Genomic DNA, 26,790 nt, shown 5'->3' with positions numbered 1-26,790 from the left:
ATCAGATTATTTTCAGTTAGTTCAGCTCTAATAAGTTCAGTTTGGTTCAGTTGAGCTCCCAATTTCCTTCTCTCATAAAATACTCATTTCACTTCAATTCAGCTCTAATAAGTTTAGTTCAATAGTTCAGCTCAGTTCAGTTAATGAAACCAGACCCTAAATATATTTTTTTTCTTCATTAAATACGTGAAAATAAAGTACTCCCTCCGTTTGTTCTAATAAAGTGACGGAGTTGTCAGGTGCCTTACGTGTTATCCAAAAACCCCACAAAAATAAAATGAACCCCTCAAAATAAATGCAACTAGAAATAAATTAAGATTAGATGGAAAAAAAGATTGGACTATTTCGTCCAAAGATTGTCAAGTCCTACAAAAATGGGATGGACTCATGAAATGGGCAATTGCATAATTAAATATAATTGATTACTTCACTCTTAAATAAGAGGCAGATGGCAATTTCATAACTGCCCACCAATAAGATTACCAAAATGCATTTAAATTTGCGGAAAGCAACTCGATAAACTTGCATATATAACCTACAAATTCTGTTGAGCTGACACTTTCAGCGTCATCATAAACTTAATCTTTGATTCCTAAGATTTGATTGATTGAGGAATTAATTGAGGTAAATTTACAGTCTTTTTTTTTGCTATTTTTTTTTAAAAAAATAAAAAATTGATCTTTGGAATGTTGGGTGAAAATTCTTATGTTTTGAGATAATTTGATTTGGGATGAATTTTGAGGTACCCTTTTGAAAATTAGATGATTTGATGAAGTGGCTTTGTTTGTTGATTATTGATTTTAGGAAAAATGGTGAAGAAGAAAGTGATGACACCTACAGATGAAGTTGATTTGACTGAAGTCAAATATCAGTATGAGCAAATTGAAGGTTTAATTTTCTTCATTATTTATTTAGTTTTGAATTTGATTGGGAAATTTAAGTGGGTTATTTGTCTGTTAATTGTTGTTATTAGGGGTAATTGTAGTTTATTAGTAAAGTAATTGAATTTCTATAATCTGATGCTATCAAAGTGGTTTTATGAATAGTGATGAGGTTTTATGATATTTTGATGGAGGGTTTTAGGGAGTTCAATGAGAATTTACTGTATTAAGTCTTCTTGAATTCAAATGAGCAAGTTGGGGAAAGGAGTTTATGAACTGATATAATGTGCCTCCAAAAGTTATCTTTGGATTATAGATGAATCGATATCATAAAGCTGCATTAATATTTCTTCAGAGTAGATTGTCATGAGCAATGTTTTGACTGAGGCCATATACTCTTATATGCTCATGGGGGTGATCCATGCTTCCTCACGCGGCATCTCCCTATAAAATGTTTATTTGTTTTTCCTCGACTAGTGGGAAGAATTGTGATTATGGATAATTAAAATCTTTGATCAGCATCATTTTTTGTTTTATGATACTAATTGAGAGGTTCTACATCTTTAAGTGACTGATATATGCATCTCGAATTTTTGTAATCAATATTTATAACAATAGACAACTTAAATAACAGTTTTTGACAGCTAATGCAATAGCATAATGGCCAATACTGGATCTTGTGGTGTGAGTTTAAGATACATGTCCAACATATTTTCATATATTGATAAGGTGGAAGCTCTTCAATTGTTGCATATAGGTTTTTTTTTTTTTTTTTTTTTTTTTTTTTTTTTTTAATTATTTATTTATTTATTATTTTTTTTTTTTTAATGTTGCATTTAGATGATGGAATGATCTTTAATAGAATCCATGATCTTATGGCCACATAAACTGTAAGGCATGTAGGCTGGCTAATAGCACCGAAGGATTCAAGGAAGAGTTTGTAGAGATTTAAGTTTAAAGAAGAATTTGAGCTTGGCAAATATAGTCACATTTCTTGTTGTAGATAATCCTAGACCTTGGAAATGCCCTATCTCATTCAAGATAGAACCAATTACAATATAATTTTGATGGTCCTTGATGTAGCATTTTTTATAAGCCTTCCTAGCCGGACAATGACAGTCTGATACTTTGATGAAACCTGACTTTTGATAACCTAGATGCTTACATGTTATATATTTTGGCTTACAGCTCCACATATCACGGGGTCAGCCTTTGGATTATTTGTTAACATTCTTGAAGCTCCGGTCATAGGTCCTCTTATTGTTTCTTACCTGAGAAAGAAGAATAATGCGGTTGAGGTATTTTCTTATTCCCGTAGATATAAGCATGTATAACTTGCTTTTTAATGCTGCTTTTGAAGCTAAGTGCGGTAACAGCATACATTTGATGACTAATAGCTGCTGAAGAATACTGTCATACCAGAAATTCCCATGCATATACCTGAGTTCCCTCCCCAAGGTTGTAACTTCTGCTCCAAGATTTAATTTTATATATAAGGATACTGAACCATAGAATGCAGCCTTTTAACTAGTGAAATAGGGGTGCACATGTACCTATTTGAGTAAGTGAATGGTCTCAATATAACAAGTTTGAATTATGCCTTTCAGAACCAGAGCAAAATGTTTCTGTTATTGAAGAAACTGGTTGCCCTGAGGACCGTGTGGCAGAAGCCTTAAAGTGTCTCCCAGAATATGATCCTGCTGGCTGTTGGGATGGTAATTTAGCAACATCATTTCGTTATTGGAAAATCCGTGATTTTGCCTATGCTTATCGTGCCAAGCTTGTTACCCCATCCAAGGTTTGATACCTTATTAGTAATTATCTTTCCTTTTGCCTTCCACTGTTTTGTAATTTCATGACGTAAGATTAAATATGAGCTCAGGTTGCTGAGAAACTAATCTCAACCTTGGAAGAGTTTGATAATACAAATCCTACTTCCCCATTACTCATATCTTGTGATGTGGAGGACATAAGGAAGCAAGCAGCTGCATCTACTCAAAGATTTGAAGAGGGTAAATTTGTCCTTGCATTATGTGTTTTTTTGACAAATTAGAATTTAACAATAATTATTGAGGTGAACTAAGGTGTTGACATATATTTTGCAGGAAATCCTATCTCAGTTCTAGATGGAATTTTCATGGCAATCAAGGATGATATAGATTGTTATCCATATCCGTCCAAGGGTATAGTCATAATGAGAATTAATTTACTTATGTTATATACCTTCAAGCATGAAACTAGCCTCAGATTTTTTTGGTACAGGTGCTACAACATGGTTTCATGAAGTTCGCCCTGTTAAGAAGGATGCAGTTTCTGTCTCTAAGTTGCGCAGTTGTGGTGCAATTTTGATTGGAAAGGCAAATATGCATGAATTCGGTCTAGGGACAACTGGAAACAATGCTAATTACGGGTGAGTTTTAATTTTCATACAAGTAATAAGTAAAATATTTGCACCACCAGATATGTCTACATTAGTTCAATCATTAGGACCTGCTACTAATTGATCAACTCAATTTATATCTGCTCAGCATCTTAACACTTTCAACAAAAAGATAGACTACCTTAGTTGCTGGAGGTGGAAGTTCCTTGGTCAAATGCATATCAGACTATAATGTTTTTCTGCTTCAATTCTTTATACCGAAAGTTCTTCTGTTTTCAGAATCGAAGTATCTACATCTCTGTGCTTGCCAATCTAATATATTCTTTCTATTTGACACTAAGATGTGGTTTGTTCTTTTCAGAACAACAAGAAATCCACATGCACATGATAGGTACACTGGTGGATCTTCATCAGGCCCAGCTGCACTTGTAGCTTCGGGTCTATGTTCAGCTTCTATTGGGACAGATGGTGGAGGTTGCTATAAACATAATAATCTATCTCACTGAAATCTTCAGCAAGCAGCTCTCTTTTAGTAGGAAGATGTTACCTAGGAAACTGATTAGAACTTTGTGACCTCCAGGTTCAGTTCGCATCCCTTCATCCCTGTGTGGGGTCGTGGGCTTGAAAACAACGTATGGAAGAACTGACATGAGAGGGTAATCACTGCATCATTGAGTTCTACTCCCTCCATTTCCATGTACTTGTTTCCACTTTCCGAGTCAAACTTTGAATATGAATACGGCCTGTACGGGTATATTGATAAAAAATACAAATTATTAAGAAAGTACATTTAATCTATAGCAATATGTTTCTATTATTTTTATAACTCTGGATGAAGAGTATGGAGTAATTAATAGTCAAATTTGACTTCAAAAGTATGATAAGCATTTAAAAGGGAGTAGTTTTTAAGAATTGGATATATCTATCAATGATTTCCTCTATAAAATCTAATCTTCATTCTTGTTTCTAGGTCATTGTGTGGTTCAGGGACTGTGGAAGTAATTGGCCCGATTGCATCATCAGTTGAGGATGTGATGCTTATGTAAGAAATTAATATAATCATATCATCCATGGTTTTTCAAATTTTTTCCTGCATAATATGTTAGCATCTTATTGACTGAATTGGGTATTTATATGCCGCTGTTGTTTGTTTGACTATCTTTTAGGTATGTTTATTCTGTTGTAGGCTACTTCATACATATTTGAGTACTTTATTCCATAGTAAATGATTTTTTCTGCATCATTTTAGTAGGCTTGGTGGGTAAGATTTTACTAGTAGCATCCTAAGCTACAATATAAATTTTGGGTGTACAAGTAACTTAATTGAAGTTTGAACTTCAATTAAAGTGTTGTCAGTACTTTGTTGTATTTTTAACTATAATGTTTGATTGTTTGGGATGACCAAGATATAAGGTTGTTGCCAAAGCGAGATCTTTTAAGTGTTCTTTTTATAGGCTGCTCATGTCTTATACAAGTATGAAGTATGCAATTTGAATCCATGCTAGTTGAGATTGAATTTTTTTTTTTATATGTATGTATTTATAGTTTTATACTGTTCCCTTGAGATCACCATTATGTACACTTTTTTTTTCCTAAAGTAATAGTGTGACAGAGAGGCAAGCCCAGTGTCAAACTTCTATGGCCAAATCATTTTTTGCCAATTGGATTTCAATTTTATGTCTTTTTAAGCTCCATTATACACATTCGTTAGGATGGCTTATCAAGGCCGCCTTTTATAAGTGGCATACTTCCTTCAATAACTAAAATAAACTTAACTTATATGGAACAGCTTGCTAATTTCCCCCTTTTTTGATACTTGACCCATAACTTCTAGAATGATCTCACTGACTCACTTCATCTATTGCGTTTCTAAAGGTATGCAGCGATACTGGGTTCCTCTCCTGCAGATAGAATTGTCCTAAAACCTGTAAGTTAAATTGCTACCTATATTCTCCCTCCCTTTCTGATTTCTTCTGAATTATTGAGAGCTACTTGTATTTGTTATTGCCACACGTCAACTGATAGCTCTCTGGACTGTGTTCCAGTCTCCACCATGCTTACCCAATCTGTCATCTGAAGCCCAGCTCAGCGCTGTAGGGTCATTGCGACTTGGGAAGTACACGGAGGTAATCTAGTTATTCCTTTCACGTTGGTATCTTTATATATTAGATATGATACGTTTTGAGTTTGATTTTGTAGCTCTTGTGTTGCAGTGGTTCAATGATGTGTACTCTACTGAAATCTCTCAGAAGTGCGAGGATGTTCTGAATTGGCTTTCAGAAACTTATAATTGCCAAGTAAAGGGTTTCTTCCTCAAGTACCTATATACTGTTTGTAATATTTTGATATCCCGCCCTCTCCCAGCCCCCAAAGTATGTTTCCATTGTTAGCATTGAGTATTCTGAGACTTTCTGTTTGTATACGTAAGACAGAGGAAATTACTATTCCTGAGCTGCATGAGATGCGCACTGCACATGTAGTTTCAATTGGATCAGAAGCTTTGTGCTCACTAAATCCATATTGCGAAGAAGGGCATGTTCTTCTTTTTAAGCTTTTTCCTGCCAAGTAGATTCTGTTCAAGAATCGCTAACTAATTTTGAAGTAAGAAATTTTTGAAGGCCATTTTCTAATAGAAGCACAATGATTTCTCTCCTTAGGAATAATTCAAAGTTGACATATGATACCCGCACAAATCTGGCACTTTTCCGTTCCTTTTCAGCCACAGACTACATTGCAGCCCAACGGATTAGGTGAGGGAGCTTTACATGCTGAAAAAATCTTGCTTTTGTGTGTAATGAAAACTAACTTGCCTGGCATTATTTTGCGGTCTTCATTAGATAATTGGTATTTGAGATTAAGCTCAGTAGTTTCAGATGCGCAACTACTCCTATTGCGTGCTATGTCTAAAAAATATATGATATGTCTTCCGGTACTGGTTAGCTTGGTACAACATGAGTTTTCATCATAGCTTTATCTAACTTCCTTTTTAGTCTCATGTTCTCTCCTTTTTTAGGGGCAGGGGGGCCTCTCATGTTATTTCCCTTGTGGTTGCTAATGGATATCTTCCTGACATAATATAAAACTTGGAAATTGAGCTGTATATTCCTTCTATGGTTTGTTTTTATGCCGGTTACTGGCTTATGCAGGCGAAGGATGATGAATTACCACATGGAGGTCTTCAAGAAGGTGGACATCATAGTGACACCAACCACTGGGTATGCTTAAATTTTTTGACATATAACAATTGCACTAGCTAAAATGGGACCAATTTTACTCTTCAGCTTTTTTCTTTTCCAATGTTGGGAGAACTCATGTGAGGTTTTCCTCTTTCCAAGATATAATTTGCAGTTTTCCATAAGCTACTCTCGATGCCAACCAAAGCAGCTCTTAGCTATACATATTTTTTGCATGTTTAATAACTTTGTGGTTCTCACAGGTTTACACTAGTTATATTGTCTGCAATCATAGATGTATTGTCTTTTAAGTTTCTATAGCTTCAAATGCTGATAAACTTGCCTTTTGATGAACAGCATGACAGCTCCACTTATACCCACCAGCGCACTTAAATCTGGAGAGACAAACTTGCAGGTTTCAGGTGAGTTAGATTTCATCATATATTTATAGTTTTATGCTAGATTTCGAGGTTCACTGACTGGGTACATAGAAAGCGGTAAAGGTCAGATACTAAGGATAAGGGTTGTGAGGCTTAACGATTTAGAATATTGCTGTTGAGGTGCTGTTTCCTGGGGCAGGGTATATGTCTGGCATCTAGAAGAGTGGCACTTGCCTAAAAAACCCTACCTTCTCACAACCGCCTAAGATACTTATTCTTCTGTTCTGTATAGCCTTATGGATGCCTCAATTTGACTAATGACTTCCATGGCCTTAACAAAAAGGAAGGTTTTGGTTTGAGTTCTTCTGGACTACATTTCTAAAAATCAACTTGAAATGGCTACTTCAATCCGTCTTCTTGTTTACGTTGATTTGGAGTCAATAGCTCAAGATACATATATACATGGCCAAAAACAGATTTTGTTTTTACAGATACTAGGCAGGGATAGTCATCGTCATATGCAATTACATGGCTAAAGTGCTAAACGCAAGAGGAAGAAATTGTGTTTGTTTCATTTTAGTCATCCATAGATATTAGTCGGAGATGGTGCTAGATTTTCATTCTACTTGGCAAATGCAGTGATACATATTCTTCCTGTACTTCCACTAATAGGTTATTTGATGCGTTTTATTGTGGCTGCAAATCTTCTTGGTTTCCCTGCCATTACTATCCCGGTGAGACATTTATTTTGGTTGATTTTAACTTTTAAGTGATTTGTCAATCATTTGTTCTAGTTATTGAAGGATAACTCTCTTCACCAACTTAAAATGATTCATCAATCATATGTTCCTTCAGATTGGTTATGATGAGCAGGGACTACCGATTGGCTTACAGCTTATAGGCCGACCATGGAATGAAGCCACACTTTTGCGTTTGGCATCTGTTATCGAGGTAAATGACTTCCATGAATGAATAATGACAATTTCATAATTGTTATCATGCTAGCCTTCCTTTGATCACTAGCTTTTCTTTCAATCGTTTCTCTTATGGTTAGGTATCATATGGGATGACCAAGAAAAGACCAGCTTCGTACTATGATATCTTGAAGGGTGCATAGATGACAGCATCCTATTCTGGAGTTAAAGACTTCCTATTGATGTTGCTTTCTTCACATAAGCATGTTCTAATTGACCATTATTCTTCTTATCCATTGTTTAGAAGATTTCATGTACACTAAAATGCTAATCTATTTTGAAATCTATAACTTCTTATTCATTTGCTTTATATAAAGTATGTCTCATAAAAAGTTCAAGTTTATTTTGTAAACTAAAATTATGTAAAACGTTTGGTTTGTGATATTGCATGAATATATAGTTATAGATTTCAAAATAGGTTAGCATAATGACTTGAAATTAAAGAACTAAATATTTGAAGTTTAAACATTTTTGATAAATTTGTACATTCTGAATTTACACCATGCCAATATAGTTCAAATTTGCAAATATATCAACATAGCACTATCAAGAGAAAGATAAATTCAATCTTCATAGAATTAATCTGCAGAATGCCTAAAACTCGCAACATCAGTTGAATATCCTTAAAACACGTTAATTTAATAGAGGTGTCTCAAAGAACATTTCGTCATCATCAAACAGGCCCTTAAACTTCTCGGTATGAATTCCATGGTTCAGTGTTAGCAACCTTGAGTCTGCTACCACTCACAAAATTATATCGCTCAAATATCATCATAATCCCAACTTGTTGGATGAGAAGAATTCATGAACATCCATCCAATAAATCTGCATAAAAAAAAAAGTTGAAATAGTAAGTTAGAAATGAAAACTATCGCATCAAATCAGCAAAGATTGAGATAGTTCTTACTCAGCAATGATTGTTCTCCTTTTCATCAGCAACATCACTAGGAAGATCGGGTCCGTCTGGTATCTTGCCGGGATAATTGGTGATTGGTGCATTAGAGTTAGACCCTATCATACTGAAAACCAGGCTATGTGGTTAGCTAAAGAACTAACCCTGAAATTGAAGAGTTGGAAATACCTCATAGTATTACAAAGAACTCACTTCCTATCAGCGAGGACAATTGAACGAAGCTCACAGTTTTTAAATCTGCAATACATAAATAATGTAATTCAGGTCTATTATCAACAACACCTATATAATAAGAGATCAGTTAGAAAGTGGCGAGAAAAGACAAAGCTATTTGGTGCTATGCATAGATGGGTAGATGTTTGAATGGACAATATCGAAAATGGATTCTCTCCCTTGTCCTTTCACGGTTATCATGTAACAAATTTAACTGATAACTTAGCTCATAAAGAAACTAAGATCAATTTCGAGCTAAATTGCACACCATAAGAATACAACTTGTGATGACAGCAAAAAGTTGGCCCAAGTGAGATTGTCACTGTCTATTATTGAAGCAAATCAGTATAGCCGATAATTGAAACATATTAGTGGTGCAATATAAGGGTTAGATGGAACACACCGTTTACTTATTTCATCCTTCATCAGAGGGTGACAGTCATTTCCAAATTGACTCAGAGTGTGCATTAAAAAACCACTGTGAGTTACAACAGCTATTTCCTTCTCTTTCCTTGTCAATAACCTGTGTATGGCAATTGGAAAAAAAAATTGTGCATTGTTATGCAAAGAGCATAATATCTGAAAATAGAGTAAGTAACAATGATCTGAGACAAATAAAATCTGTTCGGTTTCAATAGATGCTAATCTGTCAAGATCTATGTCATGAAAAAGATGATAAGCATATAGTGTCAAGGGCATAACAATATGCTAATGCTCATATGTATTCCTCAACTTATTATTGTGTTAGCTCATATAGTATGTATTCCTTGAGACCCAAACTAGCTATCATGTAAGCTCAAGTAACTCTTAAGTGCAGCAAACAGAATGCGAAGGAATCCAGAAGCCCAAACTATTCACATTATCTAGATGACAAATAAAATTCAAAATTGAATTCGAAAAAGACTGTACTGTAACTCTGTGAGGGTCATATTTTTTCACAGATTTTGCTTGATGATATAGACATGCAACCCATGACTGGATCCCTAGATGATAAATTTAGGATGCATGTTATTATCAAAGCAGCATAATAAAACATATTACTACATGTACAAACCAATTCATGAAATTCATTCCCCTAGCTGCAACTTCTGCTTTGGTTTCCCGAACATCAGCCTTCCATAATGTATCTTCATTGGTTTCTATCTGCAAGTATAGAAACATATCTAAGATTCTTTAGAGTCTACTCTCCATCATATGTATTTGATTCTAAAGAGTGCTTGCCTGTGAAAAGTCAATAGCAGGGAAAAGACACTGATAATCATGAACATGTCTCCTCCTGTCACAAGGATGAACTCCCTGAAATTAGAATAATGAAATAGAGATGATCAGCGAATGCTCCTGTTTCTTTAGAGAAAGGAACATCTCTAAATAAAAGACAACCATAGTAACCAAGCATATAAGGTTACAGAGTACAGTCGGTGTGGGTTGTGATATAAACAATGCAGAGAACATGAAAAGTTTTTAGAGTGTGAATAGTTTCAAAAGTGCAAATGGTGCAATATTAGGGAGCAAAGTAAGTAATATCTAAAGATGATACCAGATGCTCACGACAAAGCTCAACAGCCATAATAGGTGGGCAGTTTAGGCTTGAAATTGCAGAACGATCACTGTTTCCAGCATTTGCCACCATCATTGGCAGCACATCCATCCCATCAGTATAGCCCTCACCACCAAAAACACCAACTGTTGTTTGCAAAGTCCTGCATACAATAACAATCAGATTCTCACACAATCCATATGCATGATATGACTGTGTATACTGGCCCTTCTGGGTTTTTTTTTTTTTTTTTTTTTTTTTGTTTGCTAACTTCTAAAATGTTATTAAAAAATAGCCTTCATTCCTAGCAGACTAATGGCTAAAATCAGGTCATCACGATAACAGAGCACAAGAGATACAGGAATTATATAAGACAACTTAAGCTAAGACATACATAGACGAAATGCTTGTGTGACTCAGGCAACAAGATTGCAAGAACGGGCATTCATAAGATCATGACTATCCCTAAATTTTGGAACTACTTTACCCCCATCTTCTTCTTGTGCCTAATATTTAGGTTGTCCCCATAAGTAGAAATAAGGTAGCCAATTCAGACTAGATAAAGTACCAGTTGAATAAAATTGAACTTTATTTACCTTGGGAGAATAGGCAGGAAAAGGAAAAGAATGCCACAAGTAAAATCTAAGTAAACCTTATGCATAGTTTGGTTAAAAAAAAAAAGAGGGGGGGGGGGGGGAAGGGTGTATGCATTGTATATGATAGTAATTAAGCACATGGCATCTTAAACAAAAAAAGACACAAAAATATTACCTTAGCAAAGGGGAAGTAATGACTAATTCAACTTTATTGTAGAGGCCACAATCACGAACATGCCGGCGTAAATTATCAACCTGCATGAATAACAGAAGTTTCATTGGTGTTTAGAAACAATATAAAATATAAATTCTCAAAACTAACAATATTTTCTGTGTAACAAGTATACTCATTAATATAGGAGGCATACATGATACTGTTGTTACCTGCTGCCAACCTAATGGAGTCAAGGGGGCATCAAAATATTCAGGTTTCATATATGCCTTGTAATTCTTCTCGCCTTCTATATTGTGAAGTCCTTGTGCATGCCTCACCTAATTCATGGTGTACAAAACCACAAACAAAAAGCAAGAGAACATTCTTGACTTCACAAAGGCGAAAAAAATAGCATCCTTAAACCCATGATGGCATGATGAAGATTCGCATGTGTAAGAAAAATATAGGCACCAACCAGATGAATAACTTTGCAATGATGCAGTGGAAATAAACTTGGACTGCTCACATTGTCCATGGCTGGAGAAAAGGTAGATCATGGTTAAGTGAACAAACAAGAGTTCAATCCCATAATAATCAATCAAAAGAGAAATGGGAAGAATAAAATATCAAGAGAAAAGGAAATAATATCAACTGGCAGAACTGACAATTCTTATAGTTATACAAGTTGAACAAATTATTAAACACAAGGCAGTATGTTACCACAAAGTAGAAGACCTCAATCTTGTACTTTTACGGTGTGTTTGAATTGAAGGAAATGGAGGGAAAGGAAGGGAAAGGAAATAGAGATATGAGATATCTTTCATTGAATAACAAATGAGGAAGGAAGGGAATTGGAGGGGAGAGAAATGGAGAGATTAAATTGTAGGAAATTGATCCCTCCAACAATGGAGAGATTTGGAAGGAAAACTCACTATTCTTCCATCCCTTCCTTTTCCCTCCCCTCTTCTTCTCCTCCCCACCCCCCCCCCCTCTTTTCCTTCCCCTTTCTTTATCCAAACAGACCTTTAGTGATCATTCATTATAGAGGACGAGAGCTCAAGCTCACTAAACACGTGCTCAATTTTGTTCTAAAATTCAGCCAAATTAAAGAGGAGCAACCTGCTTTCGACTGGCATTTTCCTAATATATATCCAACAAAGTATTGATTGAATGAATATGCCAAGATAGCCAGTGGCCTAATATTTTGTCATATGTCCTACACACACTACCAGCAAATCTAGCACCAACTTAGGGGGGAATGAAAGTGCCTTGTGGATTGGCTTCCCTACATATTGTTGTTACATTAATTGAAATTTGAAAAAATATGCTCCTAGGTATGGACAGATGATGCATCTAATAAGAGCTGTCTTTCTTTTGTTTGTTATAGTAAGCTAATCCAATCCATACAGACTATTGTCAAAAAAATTTACTTCCTATTTTACATCTTTTCGGTTTGAAAGAAAGGCACAAAGGTCAGATAAGAATCGAACCCTCAATCTCTTAATCGGGGGCACAATGGCCCCAACTATTCGAGCATCTCTTGATTCTTAAATTTCAACAATTTGCTTGAAAAGAGTCCATACAAACTTTAAGTTGTCAAGTTAAGTCATGGAGCACTTTAGGAGTTAGTCTTGTGCATTAATTCACTTCCATTGTTTTCAAATCTTGCACATTTATCACACCAAAAATGAGAAAGCGACATCTTTACTATTACAATCATTTCTTCAAATCATACCTATTTCCAGCTCAAAAATACAAATAATTTGTAAAATAAACCTAATCAGCTTAATGCACATTGAATTAATCATCAACATCCCAGAACAATCCATTAAAGAAGCCAAGAAATCAAACAACACCCAGTAATCAAATACCAAAAATACTAAAAACCCAACAGCAGAAACCATTTTTAATCACGAATCAGGGCAATTTACATATCTAAAACGAATGACCCAGAAACAAAGATTGGATTTTTATCAAACTTAAGGTTAAAAAGAAGAAAAAATAGCTCACCAAAAATAAAAAATCAAAAACAGATAGGATTTTTATCATGAAAACAAAGTTAGGAAGAAAAAGAAAAGCTCACCAGAAGATAAAGAGAAACAACGAATTGATGGAAGAGAGGAGAGAGAAAATCGTGGACGAAGAATAGCCGCCAAAGAAATGGAAGAAGAATGTGATGGTGTTGTTGTATGAAAGAAAGGTGGTGGAAGAGTGATGGCAACGGTGGTCCTGTCAATAATAATAATAATAAGTGGATTCTTTAATATAATTCCAAATACATTGGAATTTTGGATATTTGGATGGGTGGCCAATGAATTTTTGCTTTGTCTTTGGGTGATTGATGATTGGAGTTTATTTGGGAAGAAAATTGAATTATTTGATTTGTGGCAATTAGCTAGTTGGAAATTATAGTTTTTTGTTTTAGATTAAGAAATGGATAAGAAAATGTCTTTTTTAAGTAAATGATTTATAAGGCGTTATTTTAGATATTTTCTAGATAGGTGTCACTATAAACAACAAATATCAATAATGGTGTAACGTGATAGCTCTAAGAGATTAGATTTATTATCATTGTCTCGTAAGTATTTTCAATTGAAACTATTACATAAACACATCCTATCATAGATTCAATGTTTTCACTTATGCATCCGGTTAAAGGATGTATATGGTCTCAGACAAGCTTTTCATGGCCTTGGGATGCCCCCCTTAACATTACTTGAGTTCCAACACCAAGTCTTGAATATACTACTATTGGAGTTGAAAAAAGCTTTGAAACCATGGATCTCTAAGACCTTGAGATGTAACTTGGGTAGTTTGAAGCCATCTACCTTGCCTTTTAACTATCAACTATCAGATACAAAAAATATATTCTCATATTCTGTCATTGACTCAAAACCTTCTTGATCCTTTATATAGCCAATCAGTGGACTGTATATGATTTTATGAATCTAGAATACCCCCACCGTCAGTCCGCCACTGCTAATTGAGTTTTCAACATCGAGTTTTTCTACAAAAATAACTAAATTTCGTGTTATAAAATCTTTAATTTTTTCTTTTAAAAGCATTTCCGGACCTAACAAGGCTAGATTATCAAGCTAATGACCCGAGAGGCCGAGAGACCTATTTGGTGGTCAGAACAATGTAATCATAAGCCGAACCACCTCAATTTAGATCCTTAATGAATCACACTAGTTCTCACTAGGAAATCGCTTTCCAAACTCGTCACCTTTCCTTTTCCTCCGCCATAACAGTGGCTGATCTCCTCCACTTTCCGCCATTAATGAACGAACTTCAATGAAAATGCATCTAAAAAACTCCACAACTCTCTTCACATCTCTAATCTTCTCAACTCTCATCCTTCTTTACCTTTACTCTTCTCTCCTCTCTTTCTCCTCTCCCAAACAACTCCCAATTCCCCATTCTAAACCCGAATCCGAACAAAAAACCCACTTTTCTTCTCTAAATCAATGCAATTTCTTCAAGGGGAGATGGGTATCCGACCCGAATCGAAAACCCATGTATGATGAAACTTGCCCATTTCACAGAAACGCCTGGAATTGCTTGAGAAATAGGAGAGAGAAAATGGGTATGATTAATTCTTGGAAATGGGTGCCTGATAATTGCAGTTTGAATCAGATTGATCCATTAGGGTTTCTGGGTATGATGAGAAATAAGAATATTGGGTTTATTGGGGATTCTTTGAATGAGAATTTCTTGGTTGCTTTTTTGTGTATTTTGAGGGTTGCTGATAATGGTGCTAAGAAGTGGAAAAAGAAGGGTGCTTGGAGAGGTGCTTATTTCCCTATGTTTAATGTCACTGTTGCTTATCATCGTGCTGTTTTGCTTGCTAAATACCAGTAAGACACCACTTATTCATTTGAAATTATTATTACATTAATTTTTAATATGGATTTTAGAAGTTACATTCTTTACAATATGTTTGTTATTGTATATGACAATTTTGTGATGCAAGAGTGATGCTTTGATAAAATTTTATGATGTGTTGATGTCTTGTTAGAGTAGGAAGGTAACTATGAATTGTGACAATGTCTGGAGAGCAAGTATCATGAACTCTATATGAAAGTATGAAACCTCATTTTTATCAGAATGGTGGAACTGGCCGATATCATATTTAGGTCCGTTGTGATTTAGCAATTTGTTAGATGGATTTGACCGTGGTTGGTTCAAAGTTAATCTCTTGAGATGTGGAACAAAATTTACTTAGTGATAGTATTTGGAAGGTGATTAAATGATATGTCCTAGGATGGAAGCATAGTGTATGTCATACTGTCTTAGGCACGAGCTTGCAAAGATGATTTTTTAATGGGATGCGAAGCTTCATTGTAATTCAGGTGATTGGGAAGTATTATTAATTGATTGAAGAAACTGTATGATATAGCATTAGAAAAAAATATTAATGTTAGGGCTGATATTCTTAAAAAACTCTTAGATGTTCTAGAGTGGTTATAAAGAATTGACGGGGAAAAAGAATGCATGGCTTTTGTGGGCGGAAGTAGCCAGTAGATGGAATAATGTGATAGCCAAGATTTTCACATATGTATTAATTTTCATTCTATATTATAACAAGGCTTGCACTTATGTATTAATTTTGTGTACTAAACTACTAAAGTCTAGGATTCAATTGTAGCCTGCAGGAATTGGTTTATGGGATTGCTGATATAAGGTGAATATAAGGACTTATATACGACCTTGAGAGATAGGAGGATTCCTCTCTCATCAATTGTAGCTTTCAGCTAACTATAGGTTGCATAGGAAGCAGCTGGTGAAGTTTGTCAGCAATAAGCCTCTTAGTTCCTCTTAGTTCACAAGCTGTTTCAGTAGAGAGCTGCTCTATTAGACGTAGTCAAATTCACCCATCAATTATTGATATGAATGTGGAGCAACTCAAAGCTCAAACTACTCTCTAGGAAGTCTTGTATGTTATTGGTCTTTTGTAATGTTTTCCTTGCCTTTGGTGTTTGTTATTGCTCTACAAGCATTGCTAATTCAGCTCTTAAAGTTATCTATATATGATCTATGTGACATTGTGTTGGTAAAAGTTCTCTATTGATAGAAATAGGGCTGATATCTCATGATGTGGAGGATGTGGTAATTTGTACAGTAGTAGATATTTTTTTATGCTTATTGTTATACCTGCTGATTATAAATCAAAACATCCTCCATACATATAACTGGTATAAGATTTTGGATATATTTTGCACTCTGACAGTTTATTGAACAAGAAAGTGAATGAGACTTAGGTTGTTGAGTTGAAATTCAAACATGAAGGAAATGGGCGGAGAACATCACAATCTTGAGACAGTTTGACTTGGATTATTCTAAGAGAAATTCCTAACACGGTTATGAATTACTTAAGATGTTGGACACTACTTGGACTTGAATTTCTCTGTTTCTTTTGATGGTCGCTTTTCTTATCTGAGCTTATTCAAATTTCTGCCTAATTTAACAGTTAAAGACACCATTTATTGGTTGTGTGGTTATTTGATGGTTTCTTATACTGACATTATTTGCAAAACGTAACCTGATTGTGTACATGTGGCTGAGTATAGGTGGCAGCCAAAAGAGTCTGACCAGGATGGAATAAAAGGCATATATAGAGTGGACATTGATGTTCCTGCTGATGAATGGGTTCAGATCACCAAATTTTATGATGTCCTCGTCTTTAACACTGGCCATTGGTAATCTTATGTTTTCTTGCCCATTTACATTTCGTTTAGTTATATACCAAATGAATACGCACACTGATTTGGTGCTATCAAAGTTATTGTACATGCAGATAGTAGCTATTCTCAATACATACCTGTTTGGGAGATCAGTTTAGATCCTTGTTTTCCTATTGTAGCATCATAGAAATTGATGTGAGGCTGTTTTATAATTCAGCTTTGTTACATTAATTATTTGGTTTCCTTTTTGTTTCTTCATTTTTGTTAAGTCGCTTCTTAACATGGTTTATATTCAAACTATTTTTGTGCTGATTAGGTGGGGCCCTCATAAATTCCCAAAAGAGACGCCTCTTGTGTTCTATCAAAATGGAAAGCCTATTCTTCCCTCCCTTGATTTTCAGGATGGGCTTAAAGTTGTCTTGAAAAGTATGATATCGTACATAGAAAAGGAAGTTCCTAACACTAAGCTCAAACTTTGGCGGATGCAATCACCAAGGCACTTTTTTGGTGGAGAGTGGAATCAGAATGGCAGTTGCTTGTTTGATGAACCCCTTGAAGAACCTCAGGTTTGGACTTTGGGCTTTCTTTTTCCAGTTGTTCCTGTTGATTCATTTCCCTTCACCTTGAATTCAAAAGAACTAATTCCCATGTAGCTTGATTTGTGGTTTGATCCTGTCAACAATGGAGTCAACAAAGAAGCAAGGGAGCTTAATCAAGTGATTGATGAGGCATTACAAGGAAGCAACATCCAAAAGCTCGACTTGAGTCATCTGAGTGAGTACCGAGCAGATGCTCATCCAGCAATATGGCTTGGAAAGAAGGATGCTGTTGCAGTTTGGGGCCAAGATTGCATGCATTGGTGCCTTCCTGGTCTTCCAGATACTTGGGTTGATATATTATCAGAATTGATTCGCTACAATTTTGGGGACTGAGTAGTCAATTTGACTAGAATTTGAACCATATTTGCAAGATAAGATATCAGAAATCCCATTTTCTTCATTTTCTTATGATCTGAAAGGGGATTTGCTGTTCAAGACTAGTTAGACAACTTCCCGTGAATTGTGTTGAACTCCGATGCTTTCAATCTCAGGCAAGTTGGGTCACTGAACAGGTTTTGATTACGTTGTGGACCAGTTTCATCTGATTGTGAAAACTCAACAGTCGATTTCATCTGCTGAAGTTTAATATGTTGGGCTAAAAGGCTTCGTTATTCATTTCAGATTTCACATATTCACACAACTGTTCTACAGAAGATTAGGTTAAGTTTGCTGGACGACCTTGGCTATGCTGTTGCAAGAGACCTTATAGCTGTAAAGCCTGTAAGGCTGTAATAGAACATAGGTCCTAGATGATTTATAGGCCTAATTCATTCATTTATACATATGTTAGTAATATTACCCTGAAAATGTAGAGGATTTCTTTTTCAGTTTGTTCCAATTTGTTTAAAGCTAAATTTCTGTAGGCAACAACAATACAATATTGTAATGAATTGGTGAGACTTCAGAAACTTCTAACGTTATCACAGATTCACAGTGATAAATTTTAATTTCTTTTCTTTTTCCTGAAGATTGGCAACAGCATCTTGGTCTATATTAAACACCTTCCTTTCCAATTTTCCGTTGATGTTTTGGTTTATGTCGATGATATAATAAAAACCTATGGCTATTAAGTTCAATTAGCAACAGTAAAACGAGTTTAAACAAATTAATAAGCTCTCATTGAAAATTTCCAACTGAGGGTTATAAGTAGAGTAAAATAACAAAGTCTAAAGTCGTCCCGAGTTAGATTTTATTAACTGAAACATGAGAATCAGCTTAATGACTTAATCCAATCCAAACTTTTTTTTTTTTTTTTTTTTTTTAAACCTAAAATTCAGCTTGAAACTAACTTAATTGACTCAGTAAAAAAAATTGTTGTCAATATGTCATTATCATATTTTGCCAATAGTAACACCACCATTTAAGCAAGTCACTCATTTATCATAATCCAAACTTCAGAAAAAACTCGAAACCTTCGAAAAAAAATCTGTAAAAATCATGTCTTTCTCCATTAGAACACCTTCCTTTCTTCTTCTCCCCAATTTCAGAAATCCTCTAAAACCCTCAACAAATCCTCTAAAACCCTCAACAAATCCTCTTTCTCTCTCCTTCTACCCTCAATCTCAAAATTTCCTCTGTTTCAGCAAAGGAGACAACAACCCAAATAAACTCAACAAAATCAGTGATTCAGACTTAGCTTCAGACTTTGCTGCAGAAGTCAATAAGCTAAATACCCAGTCAAAGGAGAGAGAAAATGCTATGAAGATAAGCAAACAGCTGCTTTTCTCTGACCTCTGCAACTACCTTGATATGAACCCAGATGATGTCATGAACAAATGGAGGAATTTGAGCCCAGATGATAAACTGGGTTTGGTTAAAGGGTTTGTTTCTGATTGGGGTTTGAATTTTCATCCATTATCACCTAAATCTGTTAAAGATTTGGTTGAAGAATTTGTGATGAATGATTCAAAGGAGAATGAAAGTTCAGATTTTTGTCAGAAAGATGAGTTTAAATCGAGTAATTCTGATGTATTTTTTCCTACTTTGAAGAAATTAATCATGGGGTTTTCCCCTTATAATTAGTGTTATTGGAGGAATTGTTTGATTTTTGGTTCTTTGAATTTTTGGGGATTATTTCTCTATTTGTTTAGTTTGATTATCCTCGACTTTATTGAATATGTTGATTATGAACAATGCTTCCCTTCAATTGGAGCTGTTTTTGCAGATTTCTCTTGAATTTTAGATTTTTCTGTTTCATACAAATATTGTTACTGTACTATTTATAACATTCCATTAAATATGCTAATGTCAATCCATTAGGTCGAACTCAATTAATGGGATTATGTCCATTAAATACTTGGTGTGTTTTTAACACTGAAATCTCAACAACTTACTTCAACAAGTGCATTGATGAAAAAATTAAAATCGTTTAACACCTTTAAGGGGGCGTTTGGTTCTTAAATTGATATGGGGTTGGAATCGGAATAAAACCATAGTGGTATAGGTTTGAAACTCAATTCTTTATACCATTTGTTTGGTATGATTATGGAATGCAATTTTATTTCTATTGTTTGATACTAAAAGTATGGGAATGAGCCAAACCTACCTCCCCCCAAATTTCTAAACCCCATACCTTGAGGGTTTGAGGTATGAGTTTAAAACTCTTAAAATCATAAAACAAACATAAAGTATGAGATTAAACCATTTTAAACCCATACCTTATACCTTAATTAAGTGAACCAAACATCCCCTCACAGTTCTGAATATATCAGACCCTTCTCATAAACTTAGAATTATACTTCGTACTTGTGTGGCCTGAAAAGGCTTTCACTGTGCATCAACTGAGTCCAACCATAGGGATATCACTTCCTTCACTATTTACACAAAAATATAAACATTGACAAAAATATACTGTACTCAGGAATATAACTTCAAAACATACCAACTGGGATGTGGATTGTTACTAGCTTTATATAATGAGAATTACTATTTGATAAATACAAATACTCTAATCCTGAGATAACTATTCTCTGAATCTCTACACACAAGATAACTTTAACTAAAAGGGACTATACAATCATCAAGGGAGATGCAGTTGCTTGCATTGTGCAACTGCTATATTATCACGGGGGCAACACGGGCATTTAAAGGTCCTGCTGTTATTCAGGGAGATACTCATGACTGATTGCCGACACAGGACATGTCCACAAGGCAGCAACATGGGGGGATTTTCTAGAGTTCCTTGATCCCTAGTCACTGGGCATATGAAGGTTGAATGGAATTGAAAACCCTTTCCAAGATCCACAGGAAATGAAAGCTCCTCCATCCCTTGCCAATCCTGTTTCACAGCCATCAGATTCACAAGCTTCAAGAGAATAGGCAATGCTTCAGACCCTGCTTCTACAGCCACCGCCAATGGTGGACGACAAGATCGGCCTAACAGCACGCAGAACTGCTGCAATAGTTCATCAGCCAACTCTTTCCAATTAGTCATAGCCAACTTTTCCCAATAAGGACATTTATCAAGCTTTCCTATCCATAAAAGACAGGCCATGAGTTTTTTAACCTCATCCATATGCAAAGTAGCCAAAGGAGCAAGGTTGCTTCTGGCATAATTCAGGGCATCAGTTTGGCTCCCCTGCTTCAGTAATTCCACATATCGCACCTGGTGAAGTTTCAGCTCAAGACTTGAACCATTTTCTCTAAGCTTTTCATGGTTGGCAGAGACCCAGTTAAAGGCAGGTTGTAAATTCTCAATGTGAAGAGCCTCCAGAATCTGGGACATTTCAAAAAACTGAGATCGTAGCACATTAACTTCTGGGACAACTGCCTCTTTACTTAAACAATCTCCAACATCAAACAGGCCTTTGAAAAAGAGATGATCTATGATAATCTGATTAATTGTCTGAACATCAAAGTCAATCTTTCTGTTCCCCTTAGATATATAAGGATTCAGTACTTTCTCAAGGAGCTTCTGAGACTTGTTGAGATGTAAGTTAAGCTCTTTCTGTGAGTTTTCCAGCTCCTTTTCTGAGCCATAATCAGAAAGCTTGGACTTCAGATCCCTCAAAATGGATTTATGATCCTCTGGAACGGTAAGGTTTTGATCTAATTGCACTCTTGATAAAGCATGCTTAAGTTCATGGTCGATAGTATCAACCACTTCATGACACTTAGAAGATGATAATTTTCGCTTCTTTACCACGTGCTCAAAAGATTCTTTGATTTTATTCAGCTCCATAATGTACAAGCAAATGCACTAGCGCCTGCAACCAAAATAAAGTTCTGGGGAGTTGTAGCAATTACATATCACAAAGGTGTTAAATCACTTTGCTTGCCAGGCAACCAGAGTGTTTGAAGAGAACTAAAGAAGGGATTAATTGTACATGTTAGTCTTTCAGCAATGCACATAGTCAGAAGCAAGCAAGTCCGGCTATCGTTACACATAATTAAATGAAACTAAATTGCATATATAAAGGAATTATCTACTGCACACACAGCCAATTAGTTCAGAGTTCAGAACTGAAATAAAGCATTCATGGGGATACATTACACTTAGATGCTCAATTTCTGCACATTTCCCTTTGTTCTTGAAGAGATTCGAAGATCACATACGACTTCGAGAACCTGAAGCACAATACTACAGGTGATGTGATGATCAGGAAATGGGATATCCAACAATCTATTAGTGTTTTCCACTAAATTTACTAAACAAATGCCAACAAAAAAACCCACCCAATTTAAGCTGGCAAGAGACGAATACGAATTATACGATCATCCAAATGAAGTAAAGCATCCTTTTTTATTACAATTTCTATGATGCAGTCAGAGCTTAAAAATCATCAGCAACATTAAAACTAGCATGATAATGATTAGAGATTTTCCATTAAAACGATACAAAATTAGGACTGGTTGTAAATAGGGGAATCGACTCAAAATACAAGAAATTAGGGTTTAAACAATGACTAAAAAGGGTTAATTTACCTGGAAATCATCCGTAAATAATAAGAATTTCCATGTTAAAATTGCATTTTATTAAAATTGAACGACATAATTTGATCACAAAAAAATATCAACAACGAAAAGAATTAACAAACATGGTACAATTCATCAACGTTACAAACAAAATAATTAACGAGACTCAAACAAAAAACGATAACAAAGAATAATCTGGAAAACCTATCATCAAATTCCCAGAATTTCCATGTTCAATATCACAGCAATTACAAAAAATAAAAAACCAAAATGGAGAAATTAATAAGGATAACTAAAATCATGGAATTGTGAAAATTAATCGAAGCATAAGAATTGCAGAAATTAATCGAAAAAGCGAAAGAATTGAGGGAAAATTTACCCTAGAAGTGAATGAATTTCCGCCAATTTGGTGTTCAGTCTCTCTCCTCAGTCAGGAGCAAAGAGCGAATTGTTCGAAACGGAGTTGTTGTTAAATTTGTAAAGTGGTTTTTATATTTTTGTAAGTGGGTTTGGGTCAAGTATTCTCGACCCATTTACATAATTGCGTCGATACGAACCCAATACGAATTTAAACGGGTTAGGTGTATTTTTTTCCTTTTATTTTATATTTTTTGTTTATGTGATAGATATTATTTCTAACTATGTTGGTAATAAGTGTGATCTTCATTTGAGGTTCGGTGGTTAAACCTCACCTTTGACCTTTGTAATGTAGGTTTAATTAGTGATGTTTCGTTAAATAATCAAAATTAATTGAAGAGAACAAGGTCCGATGAAAATAAGAGAAGTAAATGATTCTTGACAGAAATCACATAATAATACATCAGGAGCAAATTCTCAGAACTGTTATACTGATACATACTGTCCTTTAAAAAATGAGAAAGATCCCAACATAATAATCAGCTCATTTTCATGCAAAATCAAGAACATTATTGGATTTTGGATACAAAGCGAAAACTATGTTAGTTCAACAGCATCGGCCTTCCACAGCAAAAGGCGTAGGATCAAGTTTCAAGGAATTTCCCAATACCATATCTGCTATCAGTTCAGCTGTACCAAGAGCCTGAACATAACATAAAAGTCAGTTTATCTACCAAAATTTACATAATCTGATGTATTTTTCAGTTTCCATAATTCTTACAAAAAAAACAGTAATTTACCATGCTGATTCCTCCACCTTCATGTCCGGTTGCAAGGTAGACATTCGGCATGGAAGGAATAGGCCCAATGACCGGCTTTCCATCAGGCACTTCATTCATATGTCATAGCAAAAATATGTTTTAGGCACTTGTTATATACCGCGTATGAAACAGAAATTACTGATACTATATCAACTGTCACTCGTTCCATTCCTGTTTAATAGGCCACACGCTTCTATTGAGTAATTAGTTTCCTCTCATAATAACAAGGATACATAGTTATATTAAGCTAGCTAGGAACTCGTATATGTGGCCTACTATCTAGGGACAGAGTGAGTACGACTTTTTGTTCTTTACAGTTAGGATCTTACTGTAAGGGCGAAACCCTGTCCTAACTTTCATTTCTTGGTTTAAACTTTCAAGGGAGAAGCTTCTCAAAGCAGGGAAAAACTCTTGGCTGCGCTTCCATATTTGCTCAACAATGTGCATGTCCAGGTCTCCATTAAATCCAACAAACTGTCTACTACTCCCTAAAACATAAATATTAGCATAGGATATCAGATGACAGTAAGAAATCGAACATGTCTATTAACGATTACTTTTCATTGGTATGTACTTGCAACATTTCAGTAGCTAGTGTACACAATTCATAGAGGAAGTATTTGTCATGGAGTACATATTGAGTAATTTTATACCGACAAGAAGATTTCCCTTTGCATCAATTGTTGCTGCCATTGAAATATCAGTTGATTTGCTGCTATTTTCAGTTGATGATTTTTGATAATTAACATAGCTAGCTTCAATAGTTGCATGATTGAGTCTAAGGATAGACTTGAAATTCTCAAAAACAAGTAGATAACCCTGCAAAAACCAACAAGCAAAAAGGCGCTCATCACAAGGCTAAGCATTTCACTCGGTTAATAAGCTTGTAGTGATGTATTTACCTTCCTAGGCTGTACTGGAACGTTAATCGTGACATCAAGATCTCTAGTTAATTTGTGCATTAATGATCCAGTCCAAGAACCAGCTGCAACAACAACAGCTTCCTTGGCACGCAAAACATTATTGTTTCTAGTCTTAACAGCATCAATCTTTCCATCCTTGCTAGATCTGCATAAAGATGATCAGTCTGACAGTATCATTCCATCTTTATAATGTAATTTGGAGAGGAAAAACTCTCACCTTATCAAACATACAGCTGGATCATTGTAAAACTCGGCATATCTATTATGTGGTATGAAGTGTCTGTTGTCCTAATGAAATCATACCAAATTAGTTGAAAGCTAGATTGAATTGCCAAGAAACATAAGTGTGTATTTTAAAAAAAGATGAACCTTTTCAATCAGAGCAACGGCGCTATGCACATCTATTTGGGCATCATCTGGCAGAAAGGCAGCACAACCTTCAGGACCAACAACAAGTTCTGGTTCATTCAGCTGAAGGTTACTGCTACACCAGTATTCTGCTCTCAGTCCTGCATTAGATAGCTGCTGCACCCTTTTCTTCAGTTGTTCCGCTTCTTCTTTGGTTCTACCAACTAACACACTGCCTGATTAAAACAGAACAGCATAAAATCACTAAATCTCCCTCAACTGATCATCTCAGACATGTTATGTTACTAATCACACCATTACACCAACTCTATAACATTAGATCCATTTTTCCAATCATCTGAACTCGCTATCAGCTCAGCCTTGCAGTGTACATCATAACCATATGAGATAACATTATTCCAAATAGAACTAGTACAAATTCTGTACATGATGCTGAATCAATGCACTATAATTTTACCGCGAGTGAACTAATTTTCAGTAAATCAGAAATCTTTAACAATGACCTGTTTTCTTCCATCCAACTGAGTGCAGAGGACTAATGCCTTGTTCTTGTAAGTTTGTCGACAAACATCTGCCACAATTGTTGGCTTCTTATAGCCAGATCCCACAGAGGAGTTCCCGGTGTTTTATGTATCATACATAAGTAGCCCTGCCCTACAAATAGTCAATATTAAGATTTTTGAATGAAGTATTGTCACATGAGTATGTCCTCCAAGATTATAAAACTATCTAATAAGAAAAAAACAGTGATCAAAGTTCGGTCTTCAAGACCGTGCAAAGAGTACTAGTTAACACATACCGGCACCGGTTGCACCAGAAGAGAGAGGAGTAGAAGCATCAACAATGGCAACAGACAGGTGAGAATGAAGTAGAAAGTGCCTGGCAATGCTCAAGCCTATTATCCCAGCTCCTACTATAACCACGTCGTATGTATGGTTACACTCTGAAGCCGAAGCACCAATATTTGGAGTATCATTGTTGGCTGCAGTTTCAGCCATTGATGTTAGAATGAAGCTGCTATATTCCACAGGAATCATTCACAAATACATACTTTGCTAAATGTAAAATTGTTTATTACTAGTAGCATTACTTTAATATCGAAAAGTGGACTCTTGGATGCCATAACAGATGCTTTGGATGTAATAATAGTATTTATAACAATTAATTAAACAAAGATAATTGACCCTGAAAAAAAAAAATCCAACTTATGCCTAGATCTTTTCACCAGAAATAATAAGATATGATACATAAAGTACATGAAGAACAATCTATAGTTGTTAGTTCTAACTTCTAACACAAGTTCATGTATTATGTACCTTAAGAGATGAAACTAATTGTTCCTTGAGAAAAAATAATAGCACAACACAATTACATCATAATATTTCAGAAGCAAATTCTCAGAAATCTTAGCATAATACTCGAAACATTAGGCTTGATTGTTATGTAGCAGATTAGTACATGAAGCTATATGAACCAAAACTGTTACATTTGGTAGAAACTTACTATAAGGACTGCCTTAAACCTATCTTTAACTTCCATTTCTTGAGTGACACTTTCAAGGGAAAATTTTCGCAATGCACGAAAATTCTTTAGTGCTCTCTTATACTAGCAAGTATAATCAACCTGCATTCCTCTAATCCTCTGTGATGCATGAGAGTACAGTAGGTTTTTTTTTCCCTTAATACTTCCTCTTTCTTTTAAATGCAACACTTTTTATTACACGTTTTAATCACTAATATCTTTTGTTTTGAATATGCAAATTTTATAAAAATTTGATATTAATAAAGTGTGTCATAGACAGATCTAGTAAAATTCTGAGTAGCACGTGCCCCGTGCCCCACCTTTTTTTTCAAAAGAATGTTACTAAACAAGTATAATTGACCATTAGTTGTCCCACCAATTTTCTAATTCTATGTCCGCCT

The 26,790-nt window shown here is 35.2% G+C and overlaps 5 protein-coding genes and 1 pseudogene across 7 annotated transcripts; 3 read left to right on the top strand and 3 right to left on the bottom strand.

Moving 5' to 3' along the window:
- The first annotated feature begins 353 nt into the window (after positions 1–353).
- On the top strand, positions 354–8,126 carry LOC110685053 (fatty acid amide hydrolase-like). The gene is made up of 21 exons (XM_021861517.1): positions 354–624; positions 805–888; positions 2,070–2,179; positions 2,279–2,339; positions 2,489–2,679; positions 2,764–2,893; positions 2,987–3,064; positions 3,144–3,291; positions 3,623–3,735; positions 3,842–3,917; positions 4,232–4,303; positions 5,137–5,188; positions 5,307–5,387; positions 5,475–5,558; positions 5,690–5,793; positions 5,919–6,011; positions 6,408–6,476; positions 6,792–6,856; positions 7,487–7,548; positions 7,670–7,765; positions 7,869–8,126. The coding sequence occupies exons 2-21, from the start codon at positions 810–812 to the stop codon at positions 7,929–7,931; spliced, it is 1,827 nt and encodes a 608-aa protein (XP_021717209.1). The 5' UTR covers positions 354–624; positions 805–809; the 3' UTR covers positions 7,932–8,126.
- Positions 8,127–8,239: 113 nt separating this feature from the next.
- Positions 8,240–13,641, bottom strand: LOC110685054 (phosphoglycerate mutase-like protein 1). The gene is made up of 11 exons (XM_021861518.1): positions 13,285–13,641; positions 11,677–11,738; positions 11,432–11,539; positions 11,223–11,302; positions 10,452–10,614; positions 10,136–10,210; positions 9,969–10,057; positions 9,318–9,437; positions 8,894–8,938; positions 8,696–8,807; positions 8,240–8,613 (listed from the first exon to the last, which is right to left on the bottom strand). The coding sequence occupies exons 2-10, from the start codon at positions 11,734–11,736 to the stop codon at positions 8,696–8,698; spliced, it is 852 nt and encodes a 283-aa protein (XP_021717210.1). The 5' UTR covers positions 11,737–11,738; positions 13,285–13,641; the 3' UTR covers positions 8,240–8,613.
- A 645-nt stretch (positions 13,642–14,286) lies between these two features.
- On the top strand, positions 14,287–18,404 carry LOC110685051 (protein trichome birefringence-like 12). The gene is made up of 4 exons (XM_021861515.1): positions 14,287–15,058; positions 16,772–16,900; positions 17,202–17,451; positions 17,539–18,404. Exons 1-4 carry the CDS (start codon positions 14,496–14,498, stop codon positions 17,815–17,817), a joined length of 1,221 nt encoding a protein of 406 aa, XP_021717207.1. The 5' UTR covers positions 14,287–14,495; the 3' UTR covers positions 17,818–18,404.
- Positions 18,405–18,638: 234 nt separating this feature from the next.
- Positions 18,639–19,649, top strand: LOC110685052. Its single transcript, XM_021861516.1, has one exon. The coding sequence runs from the start codon at positions 18,922–18,924 to the stop codon at positions 19,504–19,506; it is 585 nt and encodes a 194-aa protein (XP_021717208.1). The 5' UTR covers positions 18,639–18,921; the 3' UTR covers positions 19,507–19,649.
- Positions 19,650–20,349: 700 nt separating this feature from the next.
- LOC110685050 (protein RMD5 homolog A-like) lies at positions 20,350–23,102 on the bottom strand. 3 transcript variants are annotated; one of them, XM_021861512.1, is made up of 3 exons: positions 22,778–23,102; positions 21,977–22,050; positions 20,350–21,689 (listed from the first exon to the last, which is right to left on the bottom strand). In XM_021861512.1, the coding sequence occupies exon 3, from the start codon at positions 21,662–21,664 to the stop codon at positions 20,504–20,506; it is 1,161 nt and encodes a 386-aa protein (XP_021717204.1). In that variant the 5' UTR covers positions 21,665–21,689; positions 21,977–22,050; positions 22,778–23,102; the 3' UTR covers positions 20,350–20,503. The 3 variants fall into 3 exon arrangements, with proteins under 3 accessions (XP_021717204.1, XP_021717206.1, XP_021717203.1); XM_021861514.1 differs by lacking the exon at positions 21,977–22,050 and having other exon boundaries at positions 20,350–21,708; XM_021861511.1 differs by lacking the exon at positions 21,977–22,050.
- A 91-nt stretch (positions 23,103–23,193) lies between these two features.
- LOC110685100 lies at positions 23,194–25,866 on the bottom strand (annotated as a pseudogene).
- Between the last annotated feature and the right edge of the window lie 924 nt (positions 25,867–26,790).

The sequence above is a fragment of the Chenopodium quinoa genome, unplaced genomic scaffold (genome assembly GCF_001683475.1).
Source record: "Chenopodium quinoa cultivar QQ74 unplaced genomic scaffold, ASM168347v1, whole genome shotgun sequence".
NCBI lineage: Eukaryota > Viridiplantae > Streptophyta > Magnoliopsida > Caryophyllales > Amaranthaceae > Chenopodium > Chenopodium quinoa.
Note: the sequence above shows the minus strand (reverse complement) of the source record. Positions and strands in the feature narration are given on the sequence as shown.